Source organism: Nilaparvata lugens, chromosome 5, assembly GCF_014356525.2.
Source record: "Nilaparvata lugens isolate BPH chromosome 5, ASM1435652v1, whole genome shotgun sequence".
In the NCBI taxonomy this organism is placed as follows: domain Eukaryota; kingdom Metazoa; phylum Arthropoda; class Insecta; order Hemiptera; family Delphacidae; genus Nilaparvata; species Nilaparvata lugens.
Window position 1 is genome coordinate 64,772,291 of NC_052508.1, and position 25,025 is coordinate 64,797,315.

Consider the following 25,025-nt stretch of genomic DNA (forward strand, 5'->3'; position numbering starts at 1 on the left):
TACAATTAATACCTTATTACCATTTTAGACAATAGTACAATCAGGATACGATATGTACCTATTAATTAATTTATCAGAGTGTTTGTGTCCTGTCCTGTTCTATATCTTGAAGTCATATATTAGGCCTACCTTATACCTCATACCTTATTTTGCATTTACTAAACAATTTTAAGCGTCAATAAACATTAGATGACAGTAAAATAAATTAAAAATAAGAGTCAAATAAATTAAAATTATAGGTATGATTACATTATATGCACGTATGTGCAAGTGCACACGAGACTGTAATGCATAATCACGCGTGCAGTTGCCAGATGAGAAACAGAATCTGGAAAGAGCCATAGAAGAGCCAACACTCACACAGAACACGTTGAACAACGACAGACAGGTCACAAAGTTTCTATTTCTCTTTCCAGATTTTTTTCCCCCATTTGCATGCAACAGAAAACCAAGGAAAATTATTTAGTAATTTATGTCACTTCAGTTCTCATACCAGTATTACACAGACCATCAAAATTGTGTGAGAGGTACATTAAAATATAAGATTATATCATAGAACAAGTCAGACTTGAGCCGCAGAGATTCCGACGCACGGATTAGATGCACGTTTTGGGAAAATGCCAACATTTAAATCTATACCAACTACTTTGCACGTCTTTAGAAAATGCATGGGATTCTATGTGGATAGTCTATTTAGATTGTATAGTTTAGCCCAGAGGTGTACAACCCACGGGAATATAATTATCTTTCGTAGTAATGAAAAGTATTACACACTCACCCAACTGTTTTAATCATTTATAACTAAGCTGCAAGTTCTGAAGTTTCAAAGCAGGTCAATCAAACCTTCACCTCATCCTTACAAACATACTAAAAAGTTGAAATTAAATTATATTGATACCAAATACTTATTTGATAAATAAGATGGAATCAATTGATTAAAAGAAAGTACTGTGCATAAATTGACATTGTTTATCAATGGTAGTCTACGTATGCAAAACATTTTCAAAACAGTTTGTGGATTTTATGAAACAATAAGGTTGATCTAACTAATTGATAATAGGCTTTGTATAGAACAAATAATTGTCACTATTGTATTACAATTACGTTGCCTCTCAAACTAAAATATAAATTCTATTCCGTTCTACTAGGAGGAGGTTATGTTAACCTTTCCGTTACACAAAATTAATCTTGTATAAAGTACAACATTTCTAATTTACCGTGGTTCAAATTTATACTTTCAGCATGTTTTGAATAAATATTTTTTAATCTTATTTATTTAAACTTCAGTCATAACTTTTAATGATTATACGTAATACAATGTACTGATCATTACATTTAAACTACTAGTCAATCATAAACGTAGGCTACCTATTCATAATTTGTACTAAAATTTACTTATTTTTTTGAATGAAATCTTAATATTACTCTATCCGTTTTTGAATTCAAAGTTGATAATATAACTTAGTTTATCATATCTATTCAAACATACAAAGGTGGACTTCTGAATTAGTAAATAGGAAAACTTGGAGATTTGAGAGTACGGTAACCAACTTCCTATAATTTATTCTTGATTAACAATCATCTTGATCACCGGTTTCAATTGTAATAACTCATTTTAAAAACTTGTAATAATTAAAACCGTAAACTATTTATTTTTGATGCATGTTCTGTTACTTTTGAGGTTATGTGTCAGGTGTGTGATGAACCTTTGTTCTTCTGTCCCTTCTCAAAAATGCATCATATTTTGTTCAGTACAGGAATATGAGCTATCATAAACGTACAAGTTGAAAAACAATTATCATGCATAATTTATTTTTATCATGTTCCTTGAAACTCTGAAATTCATAATAAATAAGAGGATGATTATGCATTTTTACATGTATTATTCATTTACGGAAAATCGTATAGGCCTGCATTGATGTGTGAGACTTTTACATTGACATGATCTGGATGACAAATTGACATTCAGTTTTTCTTGATATTGAATACGGAGAAATATTTTTTTAAAACTCAGTTGATTTTGGTTGTATTGTCTTCAAGCTGGGTGAAACATCAATATCAATTTTTCAATGCAACAAGATTTTGGGTCAGTTTTTTGGCCTCTGTTTCTAACAGGAAGTTGAAACATTTCCGCTATGTCTTGTCTTGAAGAACATTTGCAAACACTCTCAGAAATTTTTACTCAAAATTTTCGTGATGAGGTGAATAATTTTGTTCACCTCATGAAATCCGCCAAGTTTGAAGGAAATGTTTACTGCTTCTGATTCGCAGGTAGATGTACGCGGGTGAATCTGTATCGTCTACCATCTCTACTTCTCGGATTTTATCCAACTGAATTCATCTCAAGACTTTTACAAACAGTCTGACTTGTCTACCATTGCTCCACTCAGATTTTTTCCAAGTTCGATCGTCTGAAAACGTTTATATAAACTGTTTGACTTGTCAACCATTGGATAACACTCGGATTTTATCCAACCAGAACCGTCTGAAACCAGTTACAACATCTGTAAAATGCTCAAATTTCCTTTGATTGTAGATCTCGGGCTGCAAGTTGCCCGTTGCATCACGAGAGATTCAGAATGTGTTCGAACAGCTGTTAGACTTTTGAAAAACGGAGAGGTGATTGGACTTCCCACAGACACTATCTACGGTATTGCTTGTGACGCTCAAAACGATGTTGCGTTGAGTAGATTGTACACAATCAAATCTAGAGACTGTAAAAAACCTATTGCAATTTGTGTGGGAAGGGTGGAGGATGTGAGTTTATGGGGGAACACAAGAACTGTTACAAACGATGTGTTGAACGACCTGTTACCAGGACCTGTGACTTTGTTGTTTGATAGAAGCAACAGGTTGAACCGAAACCTAAACCCCGACGTTGAAAAGGTGGGCATTCGTGTTCCCGACCACCCATTCATTCAGATAGTGGCCAACGAACTTGGACGACCTCTGGCGTTGACCAGTGCAAACATCAGTAACGAGCCAAGTTCGCTGGCGGTGGAAGAGTTCGATGCGATCTGGAAGCATTTGGGTGCAGTGTTCGATGGCGGTCGCTTGGAGAACGACAGGTTGGGCTCGACGATTTTGGATTTGAGTGTGGGGGGACGGTTTGCAGTGGTCAGGGAAGGGCAGGCGGCCTGTGAGACGTACGCTAAGCTTACCAAACGCGGGTTGTTGAGGTGTAGTCGCTGAGGTGCAGTTTGAAGACCGAACATTGAAGAGAATGGAATAATGAATTGCTGAGGTGAAGATTGAAGACCGAAAATTGAAGAAATGAAAAATTTACAGATATTTTATGGTGTGCATTCCCATAGTGTTCGTAATCTCAATTCGTGGTTACTGAGGTGAAATTTGGAACCGATAATCCAAAAATGGACTCCATTCAAATGGACTTCATACAAATAAACTGTGGTCATTTATCATAATCTAATGCTTAATCCCGTTTTGTCATCCTCATTCCTTATCATTAGCAGAACAAGATTGCTAGTTAGAGATTCCAATATTCCTCAATCATTGTAATGTGATATTATATAACTTTAGAGTATACTAAATACTAAAAGATTTTTATAGGTAGAGATGAGGGTTTGTAGAATTGAAAGAAGTGTTGAAAAATGAATCTTTTGGAAATTGTTATCTTTGAATTACCAATATAAATATTATGGATTATTAAGTCTCATTCATTTATTTATCCAGCTTGTCTTTAGCATTGAGGATTCCGAGGCGTTACTTATGTCTTTTGTAGTTTAATCATTATTATATAACGTTTGTAAAATAGCCTACACACCAACTGACACAATTCTTATTTAAAAAAAAGGGAAAATAATCACACTTATATGAATAAATAGGTAATCTTAAAGAAAATCGCCGTTTATCCATGTCTAGTGAGATCAAATCAAATCATTTTTTATTTTGACAAGAACACAACTCAGTGAAATAAAGATATAAACTTCTATTCAGTTAGTTCCTGTCAAAACAAAAATATTAGAGATTTACTTCAAACGGTCAGCATTCCTAATAATTAACGTCATTGCTTTTTATTCAACTATTGATGAAAGTTATTTGAAGTGAATTTCACTATAGTGTGAGTTAGCCTTTTTCCTATGAATATTACAGGAGTTTTTGCGAAACAGTCTGCATTTTCTGGCTTTCAATTACCTATCTCGTTAGAAGAAAGTGGAAGATATCAACGGGATACTGAGATTATAAAAATGTTACTGAAGACTTAGAGCTTCTGCTATTCCCATTCTACTAAAAACCATCGTTATATATTTTTCCGAAGTGGAGAATTGTATATTTTCATATTTAGAGTGGCTGGATTAAAGAGATACTACTGCCTCAATGGCCATTCTGAGAATTTATCCAACGTGTTTATTGCTAATTTTTTACAAGAAATCACTGACCAGGGGAGAAAAACTAGGGATACTCCTTGTACTATTTCTCTCCCAAATTTAGACTAGTCCGAAAAAGGTTATGATTTCACTAATTTCTGAAATTGAAATTAGTAAGCATCAAAGAGGTTTTGAGAAATTTAAGAAACTATTAGAACAGAGTTTAATCAATCAAGACATGAAGTCAATAAGGTATGATGAGAATCACTTCATATTGTAAGCTTTGGTTGAATGGCAAGTATTGATTTTAATTGTAAATAATGCTGACGGTTTGAAGTGATTGTCTCTATATTTTTGTTTTTGAAGACTACAATGGCAACTATGGTATGTTCTTATAAATAAAATGGAGTCTTCAGAAGATTTTCAATGGGGGACACTGATTAAACTACATTAATAATAATGGGAAATACTAGAATGAAAAAATTGTAACATTTACTGCGACTAGACTAGTTTTGTTGCAACGACATTCATTATAAATTGAGTTCTCCAGTCTTTCAACCAAAACCAGTATTACTGTACCAATAAAATTGTTGACACCATTTGCTTTTATTTTTGGGAGATTACAATATCACCTTCGTCAAAACAATTAATGAAAAGTCTAATAATTTAATAACTTTTGTATGTTCTATTTCTCCAAGCAGGCTCAGTCTTATGAGGAGTTCTTTTGAAATGTTTTCTGTTTGAGTGACAAACACACAATTTTCAATCATCCCAAATTTTATAAACTAGTAGGTAGCTTGATGATACCATTACAGATAACAGAACAATTTAGGATATTGTTAGTCAACAAAGTAGTAACATCTGTTGAATGGGCACCATTTTCATCTATAGACTGCTGTACATTAACAAACTACATTCACTTGAAGCCCTGTGCATAACAATGAGTAAAAATCTTAGTGGTTCCTCGTGAAAAGCTTAAGGAGGGGTACATTCCGGCGCAATATTTCCAAGGGTATAAATTACCGAGAAAATATCGACAATATCAATAGCACGATTACAGCAAGCTATTAATTGGCACTAAAGGAATGTGAAGGATTGAGTACCAATCATTTCTGAATTCTGAATAGATCTGAGACTAGTCACAAGTATGAGCTCTAGTCAGCATTCGTTGAATAAGGATCATGGATGCTTTTTTTTTAATGCTAACACTTTATGATAAACCTCAAAAATTGCTAGCAATTTGTCTTCAAGCAGCACTCGAAATGAATTTTCCTGTTCTGAGACGCTGAAAATCCCGCTGGTGTACATGCTGGTTTACATGTATTTGTCTGTGCCGGTGATATCGCCAGGTAGAAAACTGGGTGCCTGGCAAAAATCACTCCGGTGTGAACCCCCCCCCCCATCCGAGTTGTGGACAACTCTCACATCTACGAGTGTACATTGATGAAACATGTCAAATCTCTATTCATAATTAATAAAATAACCGTATTTAATGTTTCATATTTATTTTTACATGTAATGGCAACATCTAAACTAAACATAGGCAAACTAAAATACCACTTTTGTTGAAAAATAAGTATGACAGTTATTTAAAATCATCCTTTTAGCCAGCCTTTCACGTTCCACCAGAAATTTTCGAGCATACAGTCAAAAATCGTAACGTTAGTGCCAGTCGCTTCCGATGCAGGTATCCTATGCTCTTTCAAATCAGGCAGGTTGGCTTGACTTTGCCTGTATTTGTCTGATTCTTATTTGTTTGATAATGAGTTTTATATTTCAACTAATTGTGAATTTCTTTTCTTATTTATGTGTACAAAACATATATACAAAACTCAATTTCATACAATTTTGTTTAGCATTTCATCTTATATAATCCTATTTTCACTTGATTTTAATGAGCAAAATCGATATTTCTGTGTATCTGTTTGAGTAAGTTGCTAATTGTGTTGCTTGTGTGTGTTAAGGTGGATGAGCTTAAGAAGAAAGGCAACGATGCGCTGCAGCAGGGCAACTTTGCGGAGGCGATCAGTTGCTACACTGAGGCGATCCAGTTGGACGGCAGCAACCACGTGTTGTTCAGCAACCGATCGGCCGCCTATGCCAAGTCGGGCGACTACGACAAGGCGCTGCAAGACGCCGAGCAGACTGTCAAGCTGAAACCTGATTGGGCCAAGGTGAGTCAGGGTTTCAATCGATATCCAATCAAAAATTGATTTAAAAACCATTGGATTTTTTGGTAGTGTTGAAATTCCGTATCGAAATCATGTATCACATGACCACCTTCCTATTTAAAAAAAAATTAAGTTGCATTCAAAATGGTGGACCAGATTTTTAAAGTCATAGTAAAGTAGTATTTTCAATTCGAGTAACATCCCCAATCACACCCACCTTGGAATCACTTCTTTTTATGAGATACTAAGCCGTTCTCAGACTTTTTCTCTCTTTTCTGCTTTGAATAGTATTGATTAATAATGTGAATATTTCCGAAACGGTTTGAGATATCGATATGCGGTTTCTGCCATTCATTTTTTCTTGAAATTCCCTATCGAAATCATGTATCGCATGACCACCTTCCTATTTAAAAAAATTGCATAGTTGCCTGTAAAGTTGGTATACAGGCGAAAGTTTTACGTGACAACGACTTTGAGTGGTAAAATAATTTTAAAGTGAATATTCATTCCTATAGTTGGAAGAAGGATGAAATAATAGTAACAATTTAAAACATTTATTTATACAAAGAATTATATTTAAAACATTAATTTATACAAAGAATCTCGCACTGAATTTCATATTAACAAAATTTTATTTTTACCTTCACACATCCTCAACAAAATCACTCTGTCTCTCTCGCTCTTAGGCGGGCTAACTGTGCTCGATTCAATTTTTTACATAGCAAGTCGCGCTCATTTTTTCAAGTTAAACAAATTATTATTGGCTGAGAAACGATTTATACTACTTTTGTGATTGAAAACTACCACAACATTGTGATTACTACAACATAACCTATTCACTTATACCTATTATACTTACACTTATACCTATCTACTTATTTATTTAGCGTATGGCAGTATACACAACACATTTATGATCACAAAATTCGAAAAAAAAAGAAAACAATAGAAAATTCATATATAAATCGAATGAAAATATCTTAGTCACTTTTGACCTGGAAATTAGAGGCATGCTTCCAGGGTATTTAAGTAGGCTATTGATGCTGGTTTAGCCACCAGGAAATCTTCATGTGCACCTGTGTATGCTGATCTGGGACATTCCTCCACTATGTGTCTCACAGTCTGGACTGCTCCACACTCACAGAAAGGGGAGTCAGCCTTCCCCCACTTATGCATCAGATAGGCACATCTACCATGATGAGTTCGTACCCTATTCAATGCCGACCATGTTTTACGAGGCAAATCGAAGCCTGGTGGCCTTTTGGTTACAAATGGGATGTCAATGTTCTGCTTTGCTGACCACGCTTGTTGCCAGGCCTCAGTTATACGGAAACCTGAATCTAAGGCTGTAATTGCCGTCCTAACCGGTGGCTTACGAGATTGCAGACGTCTCTGATTGGCATCTTGTATATCCTCATGTATTGGCAGGCTTCGATTTTCCTGTATCTTCTTGTACTCTCTAGTAAGGGCATTCATGCGTCGAAGATTTGGGGGTGGGATGTGACTCAACACCGGGAGCCATTCCACAGGGGTAGATTTTAGAACACCACCTATCATTCTCATTGAGTTATTTAGCTGAACATCAACCCTATGAACATGAGAGCTATTCATCCAGACTGGAGCACAGTACTCAGCAGCTGAAAAGACAAGGCTTAGGGCTGTAGAGCGTAATGTAGATGCTGAAGCTCCCCATGATGTTCCGCAAAGTTTTTGCATAATATTGTTTCGGGTTTTTAGTTTTTCTGCTGTCTTTGTTAGGTGCTCTTTGAATGAAAGTGTCCTATCAAGTATCACGCCCAAATATTTTGGAGCCTTATTGTGTTTAAGGCTTCTATTCTCGAATTGAATTCTTAGCTCTCTGTTAGCTTCTCTATTGTTCAGGTGGAAGCATGCAACTTCTGTTTTACTGGCATTTGGTTGGAGACGCCATCTTCGAAAGTACCTACCCATCTCTCTCAAGTCATCTGTAAGAATTTCCTCTGACTCTTCAAATGATTTACACTGTGTCGATAATACCCAGTCATCAGCATAGCCATGTTTTCTAGTCAAGGTTTCTGGCATGTCAGCAATATACAGACTGAACAAGAGAGGGGCAAGAACTGAGCCCTGAGGCAGACCATTCTTAAGTTTCCTTTGTGAGCTTATATCAGATCCAATGATGACTTTGAAAGTTCTATCACTCAGCATATTATTCACAAGACGAGCTGTTATTTTACACTTGATCACTTTTAGGAGCTGCTGATAGATCGATAAAGGCAGCAGATGTTTTCAATTTCTTCTGGAAACCAGCTTCAATGCATGTTGTAAGTGATAGAACTTGATCAACACAGCTCCTGTTTGGTCTGAACCCAGCCTGCTCAACAGGTATGATTTCAAATATTTTCTGGCATACTCTATTATAGATTAGCCTCTCCAGTAGTTTATACACCACCGACAGTAATGCAATTGGTCTATAGTTTTTTGCTGAGTTTGCTGGTTTTCCTGGTTTCAAAATTGCTATAATCTTTGACTGCCTCAGCTCTTTGGGTACATTGCCAGTTTGCATAACATCAGTGAAGAATTTAGCCAGCCATACCTTTGCATATTTTCCACATTTAACTAGAAATTCTGGGTTTACACTATCAAATCCTGGTGCTTTTCCAGAAGCTACATGCTTGAGAGCTGATGCGACTTCTTCTGGGGTGAAAGGTAGACTGAATTCACTCTCTGTTGCCTGTCTCTTAAGTTGGCTCAGCTCATGTTTTATTTTGGTCGAGTGTTCTCTGTCCACTTGTGCTCTGGATGTTTCCACTATGTGAGATGCTATTGAGTTTGCAGAGACACCTGCTTTTTGTCTTTCCATGGGTGCTCCACTGCCCAATTTCCTTAGAAGAGCCCATGCTTGTCGACTTGAGGTTTGGAAGTTCATGTTCTCAACCACATTCATCCATTTCTGTTTTCTTGCCTCATCAAGACTATGAAGGAGTTCATCTGCCACCTCTTGCTCACCCGTCTCCAAGAAGGTTTGATAAAGTTCATCACTATTCTGGGACCAGCCTGGAATATATTCTCTGCGATATCCTCTTGGGATGCACTTTTTAGCTGTACTAATGACTGCCCCAACAAATCGTTTATAATTTTTACTTAGAGGAGGTATCCAACCCAGGCATTTATCAAGTTCTTTTGAGTACCTTTCCCAGTCAGCTTTTTGGAAGTTCCATCTTGGATGTGGTGTGGAAGTCACAAGTGGTACCTGGTGACCTATTTCTATGAGAACTGGACGATGCTGACTGTTTGGAAAGTCAGAGAGAACTCGTCTGGTGATTGGAAGTGGTTGGCCCTTGTTATCACATGAGGAAAAGCATAGATCTGGATTGTATTCCTGCCTCCAAGCTGCAGATTTAAATGTGAACCGGTCTTTTGCATCAAACACAAGATTGAGATTTCCACTTTCAGCCCATTCCACCACAGCTTCACCATTTGCATTGCAGTCCCTATACTTCCACTGTTCATGATGACTATTGAAATCCCCTAAATAAACTGCAGGGTGAGGCTGAATTGGGATCACTGCAGTTGGCCATGGGGTGTTAGGTGGTTTGTAGATGTTAGTAACTGTGATATTTCCTATCTTGACTACAACAGCATTGATGTCATTGTCTGTTGAGGTGGAGATTAGGGTGGCATTGTCTATATTGCATCTCACATAGGTTGCAACTCCATATACATTATGGTATGTAGCACCAAGTAGGTCATAGCCAGGTCATAGCTATCATAGGTCATACCTATCTACTTATACTTATTCACATAACCTATTCACTAAGTAGTGGCGCAGTCGCAGGAGATTGCTCCGTTTCACTCTCTCTCCAGGTGAATGCTGGTGCGTTGCTCGCCACTGCTCCTATTCGTGCTCTTTCCAGACGACCGTGAACCGAAACGAACGCTCTCACTCGCTCTCATTGTGAGCGCATAACGTGGGAACGTAACGCAGTTTCTTGAAGTGTCACCCGGCAAACCAATTTATAAGACGTTGTCACGTCAAAAATGAAGTTGCATTCAATATGGCGGATCCAAAATGGTGGACCAGATTTTTAGTCATAGTAAAGTAGTATTTTCAATTCGAGTAACATCCCCAATCACACCCACCTTGGAATCACTTCTTTCTATGAGATACTAAGCTGTTCTCAGACTTTTTCTCTCTTTTCTGCTTTGAATAGTATTGATTAATAATGTGAATATTTCCGAAACGGTTTGAGATATCGATATGCGGTTTCTGTATTCATTTTTTCTTGAAATTCCCTATCGAAATCATGTATCGCATGACCACCTTCCTATTTAAAAAAATGAAGTTGCATTCAATATGGCGGACCATATTTTTAAAGTCATTGTAAAGTAGTTTTTAATTTGAGTAGGATCCCCAATCACACCCACCGTCAAATTACCTTTTTGTATGAGATATTAGGCCGTTCTCGGATTTTTCACCCACTCTGTAGATAACACTAATCCCATTCCATTTATAACACACTTTCCATTCAACAAATGCTGACAGATTGAAGTGAATTTAACCACAGAATAGCTATTTTATTTTGTCGACTCTGTAATTTTGAATGTATTGTATGACAGTTTTCTATATGGGGTATAGTTTTTTTTATTGAAGGATTGATATACATAGAAATTGCCGATATAGGCCTATGGTCTATACGTCTATATTGCTGTTTGTGCCAATTATTGTCAATATGTGGTATAATTATATTGTTACTCCTGTAAGGGGTTTCCCACAAACGCAAAAATTCATGCTATTTTACTATGAAAAAATGTAATAATTATTTAGTCTTTGATTAAATATTTTTATTTCACTGTTTAGGGTTATTCACGCAAAGGCGCCTCCCTGCACTACCTGGGGCGATTCGAGGATGCCATTTTGGCGTACCAGGAGGGCCTGAAGCTGGAGCCAAACAACGAGCAGCTGAAGGAGGGAGTGAGGGAGAGCACACAGAGTATGAACAGCAGTATGCCTGGAATGGGAGGCCTCGGCGGATTTCCTGGCGCTAATATTTTTTCAGGTAAGTTGTGATGTGCGTTTCTATTAGTTCTACTTCATCTAGTTCATGATAAGTATTTTCTCAAATATTCCCTCAACTAGCTAATAGCTAGAGGGGTTCAAAGTATGTGTATACTGGTTTTATTGAAATTGTATATTGAAATAAATGATTTGAAATTTGTAATGATTATTACAGTATACAGTATAAATATTACAGTATACCGTAAAAATTCATTTCTTTCAAAGGAGAAACTTTGCAATTGAATGAAACTTCTCATTCGAGTGGATAAAAATCATGTTATGGTATATTTCAATTTGATGATAATCCAGTAGTGAGTAGGTCAAGTATTGAATAGAAAATCCATCAAACGTAATTCTTTCCATCAGATTCAACAGATATCCCGTTTATTGAATCGATTTACATGAATTGAATCAGATTTAGATCGCATCTCTTTGATAATTTCAGTGAAAATAAAATCGTAATGTTTCTGTATTCTATCAATAGTGCTTGAGCATATTTAATCAGGAAGTAACAGTTTTTATTCAATATTTGTGTTTAATTTTCAAATTGTTTGTGTTTTTCTGCTTTCTCATCAGACTTCTTAGTTTTGAAATAGATCATTAATCCCTGATGTGCATTCTTTGATTAGAAAGCTTGGTTCCGAACAAATATTTGGGCTATTTGTGCAACAAAACCAGGAATAGAAAAAGTTCCGGTGTTTTATCGGACATGGATGCCTATTTTTCTTTCCTGAAGATTGCTTTCGCTTACCTTATTAAATGAATGGATCCTATTTATTTGCTTCTATGTTCTACTATTTTACGTTTCATTATTTGAAATGTTACATTTTCAATTATATTTTCTGTATTGATTTGTGTTTGATGTTTCTAAAAGTATGGGAAAGTTGTTTAAAAGGGGACATGTTGAATTATGAATATCGATTTATACTTGACATGTGCTCTATAACTTACATACACTTTGTTTCCACATTATACCCAGGCTAAATTATTTATGTGGTGATAACGTGATATTAAAAGTTTCTCATATGATCACTGTTGAATTATGTATAAATAATTGAACGTTATTTTGACAAATATATGCTCCCACACAAGTTTCCATTAGCTGAATTTTTAAACTGTAAGCTATATGGTTAATATTAACCAAAAATCTTCGCAATGCAAGCTAGTGTTGAAGATCATCTTCATATAAATTTGTTTGACGCCGTATAATTTCTGCTTATTCATTCAATCATGTTCAATTTTATAAAAATATACTTGTTACTATAGTGAAATTCACTTCAAACTGTCAGCATTGGCTGATTGTAGAATATTGTTGTTTCATGTACGGAGAGCTGACACAGTTTGAGGTGAGTCTCACTGTAGTAGCAGGTTGATCATATTTGAAGCCAATGCTCGTTAATAGGAACATCATTATAAGATCTCCTATCTCCAAAACATTGGCAAACCAAAGTCCGAACAATTTTCAGTTTTCAGTATTTCTTCTCGAAATACTGGCTATGGTGCTTGGTACATTCAATATAGCCTAGTTAATTTTCATTTTCATCTCTTAGTATTCAAATTCCAAATTATTGAAAAATTCTGTATTTTTATTTATTAATTTTTGAAATACATGTTTTTATTTTTGCAGGAGCCAACAACCCTTTCAACGCACCCGATCTGTTTGTGAAACTTAGAAACGATCCTCACACTAGAGCCTTATTAGATGATCCTGACTATTTGCAATTATTAGAAACACTTAAAAAGAACCCTAATGCCTTAAGGTAGGTAATCCAACTCTATTTCTTATCTTTAGGGCCGTTTGCACGGTCCCTGTTTAAACGGAATCTCAAATTAAATTGGATCAAATCTGTATTGAGTTTTGTTTGTTATAATATGATTGATTTTGAGATTAATCCAACAAATGATTCAATTTAGTTTGAACTCTCACTGTACAAACGGTTCTTACTATATCAATTACAATCTTGATCTGATGTTAATAAACTCTTGCAGCAACAGATCTAGTAATTAGGGTTAGGATTCCGTTATTACGGAAGAACTCAATATTAGCCGGCTGAGCTATTTCTATATCCCGATTATATAATACTGATATTACTCTGGTACCCGAAGCTGAGACGCCAGTGGTGTCCGTGTGTAATAGCAGCAATTTGGTTTAATGATTTACGATTATTCTCGGACACCGGTGGTGTTCAAGATCTGGTGTTCCAGCCCTTTTTCTAGCTTATTCTTAGTACTAGTTTTCTTTTCGTCATTCATTCCTTTTTATAGTATATATCTTAATTTTTCTCTGGTATACATTAGATAATACGTTCTAATATTATTAGTACGCTTATTTGTAATATATGATAAATGAGAACAAAATCTGATTGGTTAGTCCATGTGGGCAAATCGTTATTCTTTTATTCATTGTTCATCCTGCTAAATCATGAGAGATGTAAACAGATGTATTCAATAAGCTGTCTGTACATGTTCGTGACAATGATTGCAAACAGTTGAGAAAACTTGTTTATATAGAAACAGTTAATAAAGAAAACTGTATCACATAGTCAAGGACTTGCATTTTTCAGATTAAATTCTACGGACTCTGCAACTTTAACGTCCAGTGAGATTAACTCCCCGAATTCTTCCGTTCAAATATTTATTTTCTTTTCATTACAATCTGGAAATTTCAGACATAATTTTGATTATTTTAAACTAATTTAGGAAGAGTTCGTCTCGAGCGACTCAGGTCGAGACTCGACTCGACTAGAGCATGTTTTTCCAAATGGTGATACTCAGACCAGTCGATTCTAGTCTCCGCGACTGTCACCATTTGAAAACACATACTCTCGACTAGAGTCGAGTCTCTTCTCGACCTGAGTCGCGTGAGTGTGAGTTGAGCCTTACTGTAATAGAAATGTTGAACTATGATAAACATTAGTCATTAGACTGAAGGACTGCAGTGTACTACCTTCAAGTTGGACTTCAACTTGCTACGGAAATGACAATCGTTCTACAGACTGTTATAGACATTGATAACCGGTTCCACCAAGCTCGGTCAAGACATTTGAACATGATTGAGCCGGGTACTCTTTACAAGTGTTAACTGGAATTATCCATAGTAACTATCGCCATATGAATTGTTTGTTCTGTAGTCTAGTCCGTGCAAACCTTAGTTTGCAGCACTAGGCTTTACGGCCAATGTCATTTCAATATAACAATAGGAGCTCGCTGTTGCCGTTCTTATGCTGATTTAAACAAAAAGTCTTTCTCGCACACAATTAGCTCACTGACTTTGGATTCTGTGAAATCTGGCAGCACTGTAGCCTACTCCATAAGAGCAATGCTGTGAACTAAGGTTTGCACAGACCTTAGTGCACTATGTGTAAACCGTACCTGATTTGACCATGTTCAAATATCTTGACCGAGCTTGGTGTAACCACGAATAAGACTTTTCACCTTGAACTTTTGTCTCAAGATTAATTCATATACAATCTAAATTTTTAGTTATGAATGAATATTATCAATTAGTAATGTTTGATCTGATGAATTAGTAATCTGTATTTGAGTATTTATTTTGTGTTTCAGTTCGAAACTGAGCGACCCCCGCGTTTTGGCCACCCTGGGCGTGCTGTGGGACCTCGACCTGAGCGCCAACCGCTCCGAGGAGCCCATGGACGTCGACCCTCCCAAACCCACCACCTCCTCCGCCCCCAAAAAGGAGTCCGAACCGCCCACGGTTGACCCCGATGCTAATCTATCGCCCGAAGAAAAGAAGGTTCGCTATTCTCATCTTGTGAATTCCTTTATTTAAGTTATACTGCCAGCACAAATCCTATACAGTACAATGATTCTATTCTGTACAATGCTTCTATATAGTTCAATGATTTGCTTATTACTTTCAGTATTTTTAAGAGAGTTTCTGTCATTGTCCTACTACACAATGCAGTAGTCAATTCTCTGTCTCACTCATGCTCACTGTTGTTGCCGCCAACACTCATGTTTGGATATATAAAGTTTAGAAATCTCTGATTCGAGTCTACGTTGTTGTTTCTAACCTCCAAACAAGCAATAATAATAATTGGTGTTAATTGTATCGTTTGGTTGTATTTCGAAAGATTTTTTAGAGTTTATAACCTATATGTAATTTTATGTCTTTAATTTCACAACTAATTAATTAATTTAATTTTAATTTTCAACTAATTTTTTATAGTTTATAACCTAGGCCTATATGTAATTTTATGTCTTTAATTTTTTTTAAATAAGTGCAATATAAAGTCTTCACTTCATTGTTTTCTTAGGTACATTAATTTATTCTATTTCTTATGTCAACCTTCAAAATTTTTAAATAACTATTCCTGGACCGATAATTAGGTGGCAAAGCAGTGATGTGTGATTCTCCATAACCTAATAATACTGTAGGCAACATTTTATGAAAATTTGAGAGAGAAATGGTACAGGCCCTGCCCAGTTTTTCCTCCAAGGTCATAATTATATTATGATTATAGTGGTTTGTACAATAAATGAATAATATAGGTAACATAATAGTGTTTAACTATTCAGTTTTTAGAAAATATATTTGAAACTGACGTCAAAATACTCACTCTTTTAATATACTTATATAATATGCTTGCTATTAGCAATAAATTGGAGCTCTTTTTAATTATCGCAGTGACTATTCAAATAAAAAATCTTACATGATTATGCGATTCAATAATGAAATTAAGTAATTTTCATTTGATTATTGAAAGATTTATAAGCTTCAGCTTTGAATTAGCGTATTTAAAGCTCAATTTTATAATGAAATGTTACTCAAATTTATGTTTATTTTGTGTTTAAGTGATTTCCCTTTTCTCAGTTCCGTTAATAATTATACGAAATTTTATTTGTTTTGCAGGCGAAAGCTGAAAAGAATCTAGGTAACGAAGCTTATAAGAAGAAAGACTTTGAAACTGCTTTGAAACATTACAATAATGCTATCGAAATTATTCCTACTGAAATGACGTATTACAATAATATTGCCGGTAAGTGTTATCACCATATCAATTACATTAAAATATTGTCATTTTAAATTAGAAAGTGTGTAATCGTAGGTTCAAGTTTCTGCGATTGTAGACTGTAATGTTATTGATATTGTATTATCTTGAATAATACCAGAATATCTTCAGGTCTATCTATAAAAATGTTCTAGTAGATCACATTTTAGATTCATCATTAGAAAGAGTAGCCTATATAAAATGAGTCTATATCATATTATCCCAACAAATCACCGCCCATTAGATCACTACCACATCATCCATAGTCTGATACGGTCTGAAGTACTTGATCTAAACCTTTTCATGTCTATTTTCACGTTTTTCGATCTGTTCATTTGAATCATTAAGTAAGTAAATGAATAAAACCATACAAAAGTTTTTTTTAGAATTTTAAACAACTGAAGATACTACACTATTGAACGGGATTTGAAAGAGAATATACATAACTCATGTGCGATGTTGTAGCTCTTAGTTTTACTTACTGTTCATTGATGAACCGTATTTCTTTGAAAAGATATTACAATGGCACTATAGCAGCAAGTTCTACCATAGTGCCATTGTAATATCTTTTCAAAGAAATACTATACTGAAATTTACTTCAAACTGTCATTATTCCTGATAGATAACATCAATATTTCCCAATCAACCTTGTCAGTGATTCTCACTGTATTTTCTATAGTAATTGAGCTATTATAAAAAGTTCCATCGCTTTTGTAATATTCATAATTTTGTTTCCAATGTTGGTTTTTAACGGTCTTTCCATTTAATTTTCAGCTGTATACTTTGAGCAAAAGGAATGGCAAAAGTGCATAGACCAGTGTCACAAGGCCATCGAAGTTGGTCGTGAAAATAGAGCCGATTTCAAATTGATTGCAAAAGCTTTCTCGCGTATTGGAAACGTTTATAGGAAGATGGAGGTAAGACATCAGTAATATAAAACTTATTCTACTCAATTTAGTTGAATAACTGGTCATATTTAGAAATGAATGAATGGGTAATTATATCACATCTGAAATGCACATTGTATAAAACAGTAAGATCAATTATTATTCAGTTGTTCTACGCAATATATATTGTACTTTCAAACTGCAATGTCTTATCTGCATTTTTGGCTCAGTTCTTCTTGTCTTAAATGAAGAGACTTGAGATATTGTCAAGATTATTGTCTTGAATAGTTTGTCAAATTGTTTTTAACAAGCGATGTTTGTGAACGAAGTAAATTAGGTTTAGTATTCTATTATTATCATTGGTATTTTAAGACTGTTTTTCTTTTATCACAAGATGTTGAATTAGTTTTATCATTTTCATTCAGTTGATATGATTTGTTTCATATTAGGAATGGCACAACGCAAAGACTTTCTATGAAAAATCGATGTCTGAGCACAGAACCCCCGAAGTGAAAACAATTATTTCTGAATTGGACAAGAAAATCAAGGAGGCCGAGAGAAGGGCGTACATCAATCCTGAGCTTGCTGAAGAAATGAAAGAGAAAGGCAACGACCTCTTCAATAAAGGTTAGTTCAACTTCATTGATTCATTAATTTGATTAATATTATTTAAAATTTATTCCGATGATGTTGTTATAGCCTCCCTAATTTATTTAATAAATTGATAGAATATTGTCATTCATTTTCAAGTCGCCGATCAGTTTTTCTTCCAGAAATTTATTCTACACAATCCTAGATAATGTAAAAGTGATAGTCTACTTGATAATGTAGCACGCAAAGGAGACATACTCCATCCTATCAATAAATGTTCCACTTTTGTTATAGTAAGATCTACTTCAAACTGTCAGCATTGATTGGATCGGTAGCATTTATTTTATTTTATAAGGATTGCTGAAAGTTGAATTCAATCTCACCATTATTTATAGTGTTCTTACATAGATAATAATAATAATAAGACAAACAGTAATGTCAAAAATTATTTTTTATTAATGGATTTGTTTCATATGGTGACTGAGTTATATTCAGTCACATGAAAAGATCTCAATAGTGGCAACACTAATACCGCATCTACAAGTTGGCCCAATGAAGGCCAATGTCGACCAGCAAAATTGTGTGGATGGGTGGTTTGCCTGCGCTGGCCTTCATTGACCTTCGTTGGGTTACCGGGCTGGTCCAACATGTAGATGCGGCATAATATTTGATCGCATAACAACTTATTTTATTCGCACTATATTATTCTATTTTACTACAGTGCGATTTTGAGACTCATGTCAGACTATCTATCAACATTGTCACCATTAATTAAAATAAGAGGCATTGATGAGGAGGGGAATGCTAACGGTTCGGAGTGAATCCACTGCAAGTATTTATCTTGATCTTGATATTTAAACTGTCAGCATACCTTATGAATAACAACAATGCTTTACATTTAACCAATTTTGATAGTTTAAATTGAACCTCACTATAAATTAGTATGTTTATGCTTGTGACATTACGTCTCTACTTACCATCAATCCTCTCAACACCTATGAATTAATGTCCTTTGCCTAAAATGAAATTCATCAATGCTTATCACCTAAGGTATTTTATCTATTAATAAAGCATTGTTATTCTGTAAACGGGTCTCTCATATTTCATTTTGCGCAATTTATACTATACCTGTTTTCTTGATATATATATTCGGCATGCAAATATATATTATGCTAGTGCAATGTTCTGTGTTACTATTCAGTTCCGATTCATTGATTGCTGTGAATTTGTTTGTAGGCAACTACGCGGAGGCGATAAAGTTCTACACAGAAGCGATCAAACGCAACCCGGATGACCCCAAGTACTACAGCAACAGGGCGGCCTGCTACACCAAGCTGGCTGCCTTCGACCTCGGCCTCAAAGACTGCGAAAAGTGCTTGGAACTCGATCCCAAGTTCATCAAGGGATGGATTAGGAAGGGCAAAATTCTACAGGTAAAGAACAATAATTATAGTAATATACTCACAGGATGTGTGCTGAGAACGGCTCAGCATTTCATTCATAAGGATAGGACGGCCTGCTCTGTGATCTCATACAAATTTTTAAGGTCCATTATTTTTCGGTGAATGGAAATTTTCGTTCGATATATTGGATCCGATATTTTTTATGCAAATCTCAAGTAAAGATGAATGGTGTAAACCGCACATCGATAGGCCTACCTAAACCGTTTTAAAGATAGATTTGAAATCTTCTATATCTTCTCTAATATTAAATAATTTAACTCAATGAAAAAACACATGGGCGGGATAGGAAATACGTGTTTGACTTATTGTAACTTCTCAAATACTGAACTGATTAACTTCAAATTTTTCAATGTTATTCTCAATTTACCGAGGATTGATATAGGCCTATTTTTATTTTCATCAGATAATTGACTCTAATTTTAATAATTCAATCAAATTAATTCAATTTGTGATACAAAGTTATGTAAAGATAAAATCACAAACAAATGGTGAGTATCCTTACAGTTGTGTTGTGTGTGATGTGATACTTTTCCATAATGAAAACACAAATTGAAATTGTCAACCACTTTTATTATTATTTTTTTTTACAATGCAAATAACACTAATGTAATAACATTGAAATATAAAATAATAAGGTAGTCCTTGTGCTATTTTTCTTCCAAATTTATAGATGACAAAGTCCAAGATAAGGTTAGAATTTCACGTCTACAATTTTTATAAAATTTTGGTCCAAAATAAACATTGAAACTATAAATTTTGAATTTAGATGGCTTAAATTGATAAATTAATTAGAAATATTCCACTTAATTACCACTTTTAACGAATAATATTGAGTTATCTAAGAAATTTGGAATTATTCAAGAAACACAAACTCGTAAACACTGAATAAAGTGTTATATTTATAATACTATGATTTAAACAGAACCTGGTTTCGTGGCTTTTCCACGTTGTAAACAAACAACTGAAGATGTGGCTGGTAAAGCCACGGAACCAGGTTCTGTTTATATTATAGTATTATATAATAATGATAATAATAAAAGTGGTTGACAATTTCAATTTGTGTTTTCAAAATGGCGAGTACATGGGAGTGGAGCCGCGTGTCCGAAATGATAGAGTGAGAATCAAAACTAAAATACTATTGTCTGGTATTCTATGACGTATATTGGCTATCGAATGTTTTGCCTCGCCGTATCACCCATTATCACTTTTTATATACACTTGAGTTATAGGTTATATGTAGGGTTGAAACCAGGTGGAACGTTATGTTAGTGGCTTGTCTAATCAATCTTTATTCACTATAATTTATTCTTACAGTAAGAGCATCATCAAAATAATAAATAAATCAATACAATAATCAAATTATCATAAATTATCAGCGGTTTGAAGATAGTGAAATAGTTTGACAAACGTTGGTGTATTTGAAGTATTGATTCGATTACTGTATATCATGTTGAACTAATATAATGAAGTGTGCTTTGTAATTTATTTGAAGTATTTGATTCGATTAGTGAATATGATTTTGTTGTTTTGTAGGGCATGCAGCAGCCGTCGAAAGCATACTTGGCCTACCAGAAGGCGATGGAACTGGACCCGTCGAACGGGGAGGCGCTGGAGGGATACCGCGCATGCGTGGTGGCGCAGAACAGCAACCCCGAGGAGGTGCGCAAGCGCGCCATGGCCGACCCCCAGGTGCAGGCCATCCTCCAGGACCCGGCCATGCGCGTCATCCTCGAGCAGATGCAGAATGATCCCAAGGTCAGTTGCTACACGTCAAGGTCAAGATCTACATTTATGTAGAGACGGTATTTTTTGTTTGTATGTTCGGTATTTTGAATTTTGTAATATTGTAGAGAATTAAAATCTGAAGAAAAAATTTGCAATAACTCTCGTCTAAAAAGAACCCAAACCTCACAAATCAGGATTTAAAGGAGACAAAACAGCAATCTTATCCAAAAAACGATTTCTCAGCTTCTGATTTTAAATTGGAATTGATCTCTCATGTTCCCTCATAAGACCGCCAAAAGTTGGAAATTTGAATAAAAATGTGAAATTTTTCACCATTATTAGGCTATCTCGGTAACAAAGTATTTTAGGACCGACCCGTGTTTGCTAGAACTTGCATTATTTTGATATAAGAAACGATATAAGTCACGATGCTTGTCAGTCTTTTGCATTCTGTATATTGTATTCAGTGAAACGACGTAGCAATATCTACTATCATCAGGCTTTCACATTATTTACTGTTTATTTTCTCTTCAACTATTGAGGAATCAGAAAACTGACGAAAAATAAGAATAATAGAATTGAATGTATGAATTTCAACATTTACTAAATAATTCGGAAATATCCAGCTATTTATCTCTTCTTGAATAAGCTTAAATTTTAGATTTTTCAAGTTACATGTTTCCAAGATGCTGCCATGATGATTAGAGAGCAATATTATTAATAGCTTACTGAACAAAAACTGATTTTAATATATGAGAAATTGAAAGATGTGTTGAAATAAGCTTGCTACACCAGACACCTAGATCGTCACAATATCGTTGTGTGTGAAAACCGCTGTTGTATTTATTTGCATACAAATATGTTGAGGCAACCCCAAATTAATATTGTCTCCTCAGCCCAAGCCAAACAATTGATTCGATAAAGGTATGAACTTGAAGTTAATTTCGTATTTCTTGTGATCACATATATATTTATTTTGCTGTTTTAAATATTTAATACATTTTTAATTTTCTATTTCAGGCCCTCCACGACCATCTCAAAAACCCGGACATTGCGGCAAAAATTCAGAAACTTTTGGAATCGGGTCTGATCGCCATTCACTGAGACGCACTTCACGGCTGCAACACCACATCGCCGGTTAGCTGATCGCCGGTTAAATACCTTATCCAAGTGCTTAAACCAATAATAATAATATATTTAAAAATGAACTGAACATTGCTTTAAAGATGACAGTCAAGTTACAGTTTCCTGTTCACCGTAAACGTAAAGGAAACTGAATTAAGGGTATAAAAGTGCTAGTTCTATGGACGCAATTGTGGAGTTATCGTTCCGTTTTCGGCGAATAGGAAAGCGTAGCTTTAAGGTTCCGACTAAGCGAACGTTTAAAACGTTCAACATTATGTTAGAATCTTTTGAAAAATCTATAGTGGAATTCAGCTATCAGTATTGGTTGTTGAATAATATGAAACATTGATGTTATTATTCATAAGAAATTCTGATACTGTAGTTCAAGTGAAACTCAATATGTACATACGAAGGAAACATGCTTTAATTGAGAAGCTCAATCAATTTTTTTTTCAAGTATACCTTTAAAAGGCTGACGCTGAATTTCTTGTGATTTTTCCTGTTTGCCACTACAGATTTGAATAGCAAAGGATAGAACATAACGTGAAGAATAGTTGCTGTAATTTAAATAAAAAATATTGGAATATTTCTTGATTTATGTACGCCTTGAAATGAGGCTGAAGATTTCAATCATCAAGATATGATTAGCAGACTGCAATGAGTCTAGTGAATCTTGAGTCCTTTTATAAATATTAATGTGGTATTTGAGACACACTAATAATATGAAGATATTATTTTCTTACTGTTTTGATCCAAGTAAGGTCCTTTAAATCTTAAGTGAGTCTAGTAAACATCAAGCAACCTTCTAATTGGATGTGATTTATGTTTCCTTATATTTGAACATCAACTCAGTTGAAGAGTTTCGAAAAATATGATTTTTCAGACGTTTTTATCGTTGAACGTTTTTAATGTTCGTTACCTCCAACCACCTTATATCATGGTTGCCATGCTATTGTTGTTCCAAAATATTCTTCCGTTCCTGATACTGTCTCATTTTTAAGAGAACTGTTTCTAATTTTTGTGATAATGTAACACTGTTCTAATATTATTCCATTCTAATTTGTATGATATTGTAACAAAAGATACATCATGGATACATAGTAACAATAATTATTGGGTTTATGCGATTTTCTTTATAAAGTAGAACAGCTTCAAGTTTTAGATAAGACAGTACTAACATGTTTTGGAAAGCAATATAAATCGTCTTGTTTATTTCTCTCCAATCTTGTTGAATTGTAAACCTATTTGGAAATTTCTATTCATCAAACCAGTCTCCATGTATATGGTTACCTTCCTCACATCACAATTTATTTATCATTTATCAAAGAAGTGTCAGTTTTTGTTCATGATGGGTGTCATTCATATTTTTTGTAGTATCTCAAATGTGCGAGTATTTCAACTTTTTGTTATTGTGTTTATTATCTAAAATGATCAAAACATTTCAAATGATATTAACCAATATGTTAATTTTAAAATAAAAAACCTAACATCCCTAACCTTTCCTTGAACCTTTAAAACCGAACTGAACAGAACGTTTTAGGGTATGTTCATACACTAGACAAATTGAAATCTCGCAGATCTGAGGCACTCCCGTTAAGATTGAGGAGAAATCTTTTTTCAAGCTAAATACTAGACTAAAGATTTTGGCAAGGGAAAGTTTTTAGAATAGTAAGTAGCATTAAAAAAGGGTTTTCTTTATTTTTGACAAATTTACTTACAATAATAAATTTATTTTATAATATAATACAACACTAGATATCAACAATTCCATGGTACACCATTACATGCATAATACTAAATATTGTTTTGTAGATCACATTTGTAGTTTAAAAGTATAATGAAAGAATAAATTAAGAAACACTAAATAATTAATGTAAGGAAATGTATTAATTATCTACTTTTTTGTTTTTTGTCCTTTGGGTAGATCTGTTAGTGATTCTTAAATTAGTCTGAAACACTTAGCTTTTTCATTCCATCATAGTAAATAAAATTCTATATTTGTGATGAGGTTTTGATTATTTAAAATTGATTTGATTAAAAGTTGTTACATTTTTGACTGATTCACTCTTACTCCTGTTCACACTTATTTCAAATCGCTAAAATCTATATCAATAAATTATTATTAGTAAAAATTATTCATTGTCTTTTAATTTCATTTTCTCACTTGATTATTATTTTAAACAACTTAACATCATGGTGCTATAGTGAGATTCATTATAAAATGTTAGCATTGATTGAATGGGAACTGTTGGTTTTATTTATAAGGAATCCTAACAGTTAAAAATATTAGCATTTGGGAAGTTTTTATAGCAATAAAATTTTAAAGTTAGACACGAGATCTAACAGTTGTGGTATTCACTTTAAACTTTCAGCATTCCTTTACAAGTAAGATCAATCAATATTCTTGACAAAAGCCTGTTAAATTTTAATCCTGATTAAATTCTACGAGAACCAATCAGAGAAGAGTTATTTTTAAAGAAGGATTCTCCGATTGGTTTTCGTAACATTTAATCGTGATTTAAAGTTAACAGGCTTTGGTGCGACCGTGTATAACAGTTTGAAGTGAATCTCGTAATGGCAATTTGGTTTTTCTAGAGCAATATTGTTAATACAGTGACAATATTGAACTCTCATGATTCAGATTTCTTGAATTCTCAGGTTTCTTCATGATTTCTTGAATTCTCA

The 25,025-nt window shown here is 34.4% G+C and overlaps 2 protein-coding genes across 2 annotated transcripts; both read left to right on the forward strand.

Moving 5' to 3' along the window:
• The first annotated feature begins 1,742 nt into the window (after positions 1-1,742).
• On the forward strand, positions 1,743-3,670 carry LOC111054649 (yrdC domain-containing protein, mitochondrial). The gene has a single exon (XM_039429030.1). It carries the CDS (start codon positions 2,512-2,514, stop codon positions 3,190-3,192), a length of 681 nt encoding a protein of 226 aa, XP_039284964.1. The 5' UTR covers positions 1,743-2,511; the 3' UTR covers positions 3,193-3,670.
• A 1,976-nt stretch (positions 3,671-5,646) lies between these two features.
• Positions 5,647-24,475, forward strand: LOC111054647 (stress-induced-phosphoprotein 1). Its single transcript, XM_039429579.1, has 11 exons — positions 5,647-5,677; positions 6,228-6,502; positions 11,340-11,538; positions 13,165-13,297; positions 15,102-15,291; positions 16,411-16,537; positions 17,324-17,466; positions 17,886-18,063; positions 19,264-19,460; positions 21,024-21,245; positions 22,236-24,475. The coding sequence occupies exons 1-11, from the start codon at positions 5,647-5,649 to the stop codon at positions 22,317-22,319; spliced, it is 1,779 nt and encodes a 592-aa protein (XP_039285513.1). The 3' UTR covers positions 22,320-24,475.
• Positions 24,476-25,025: the final 550 nt, after the last annotated feature.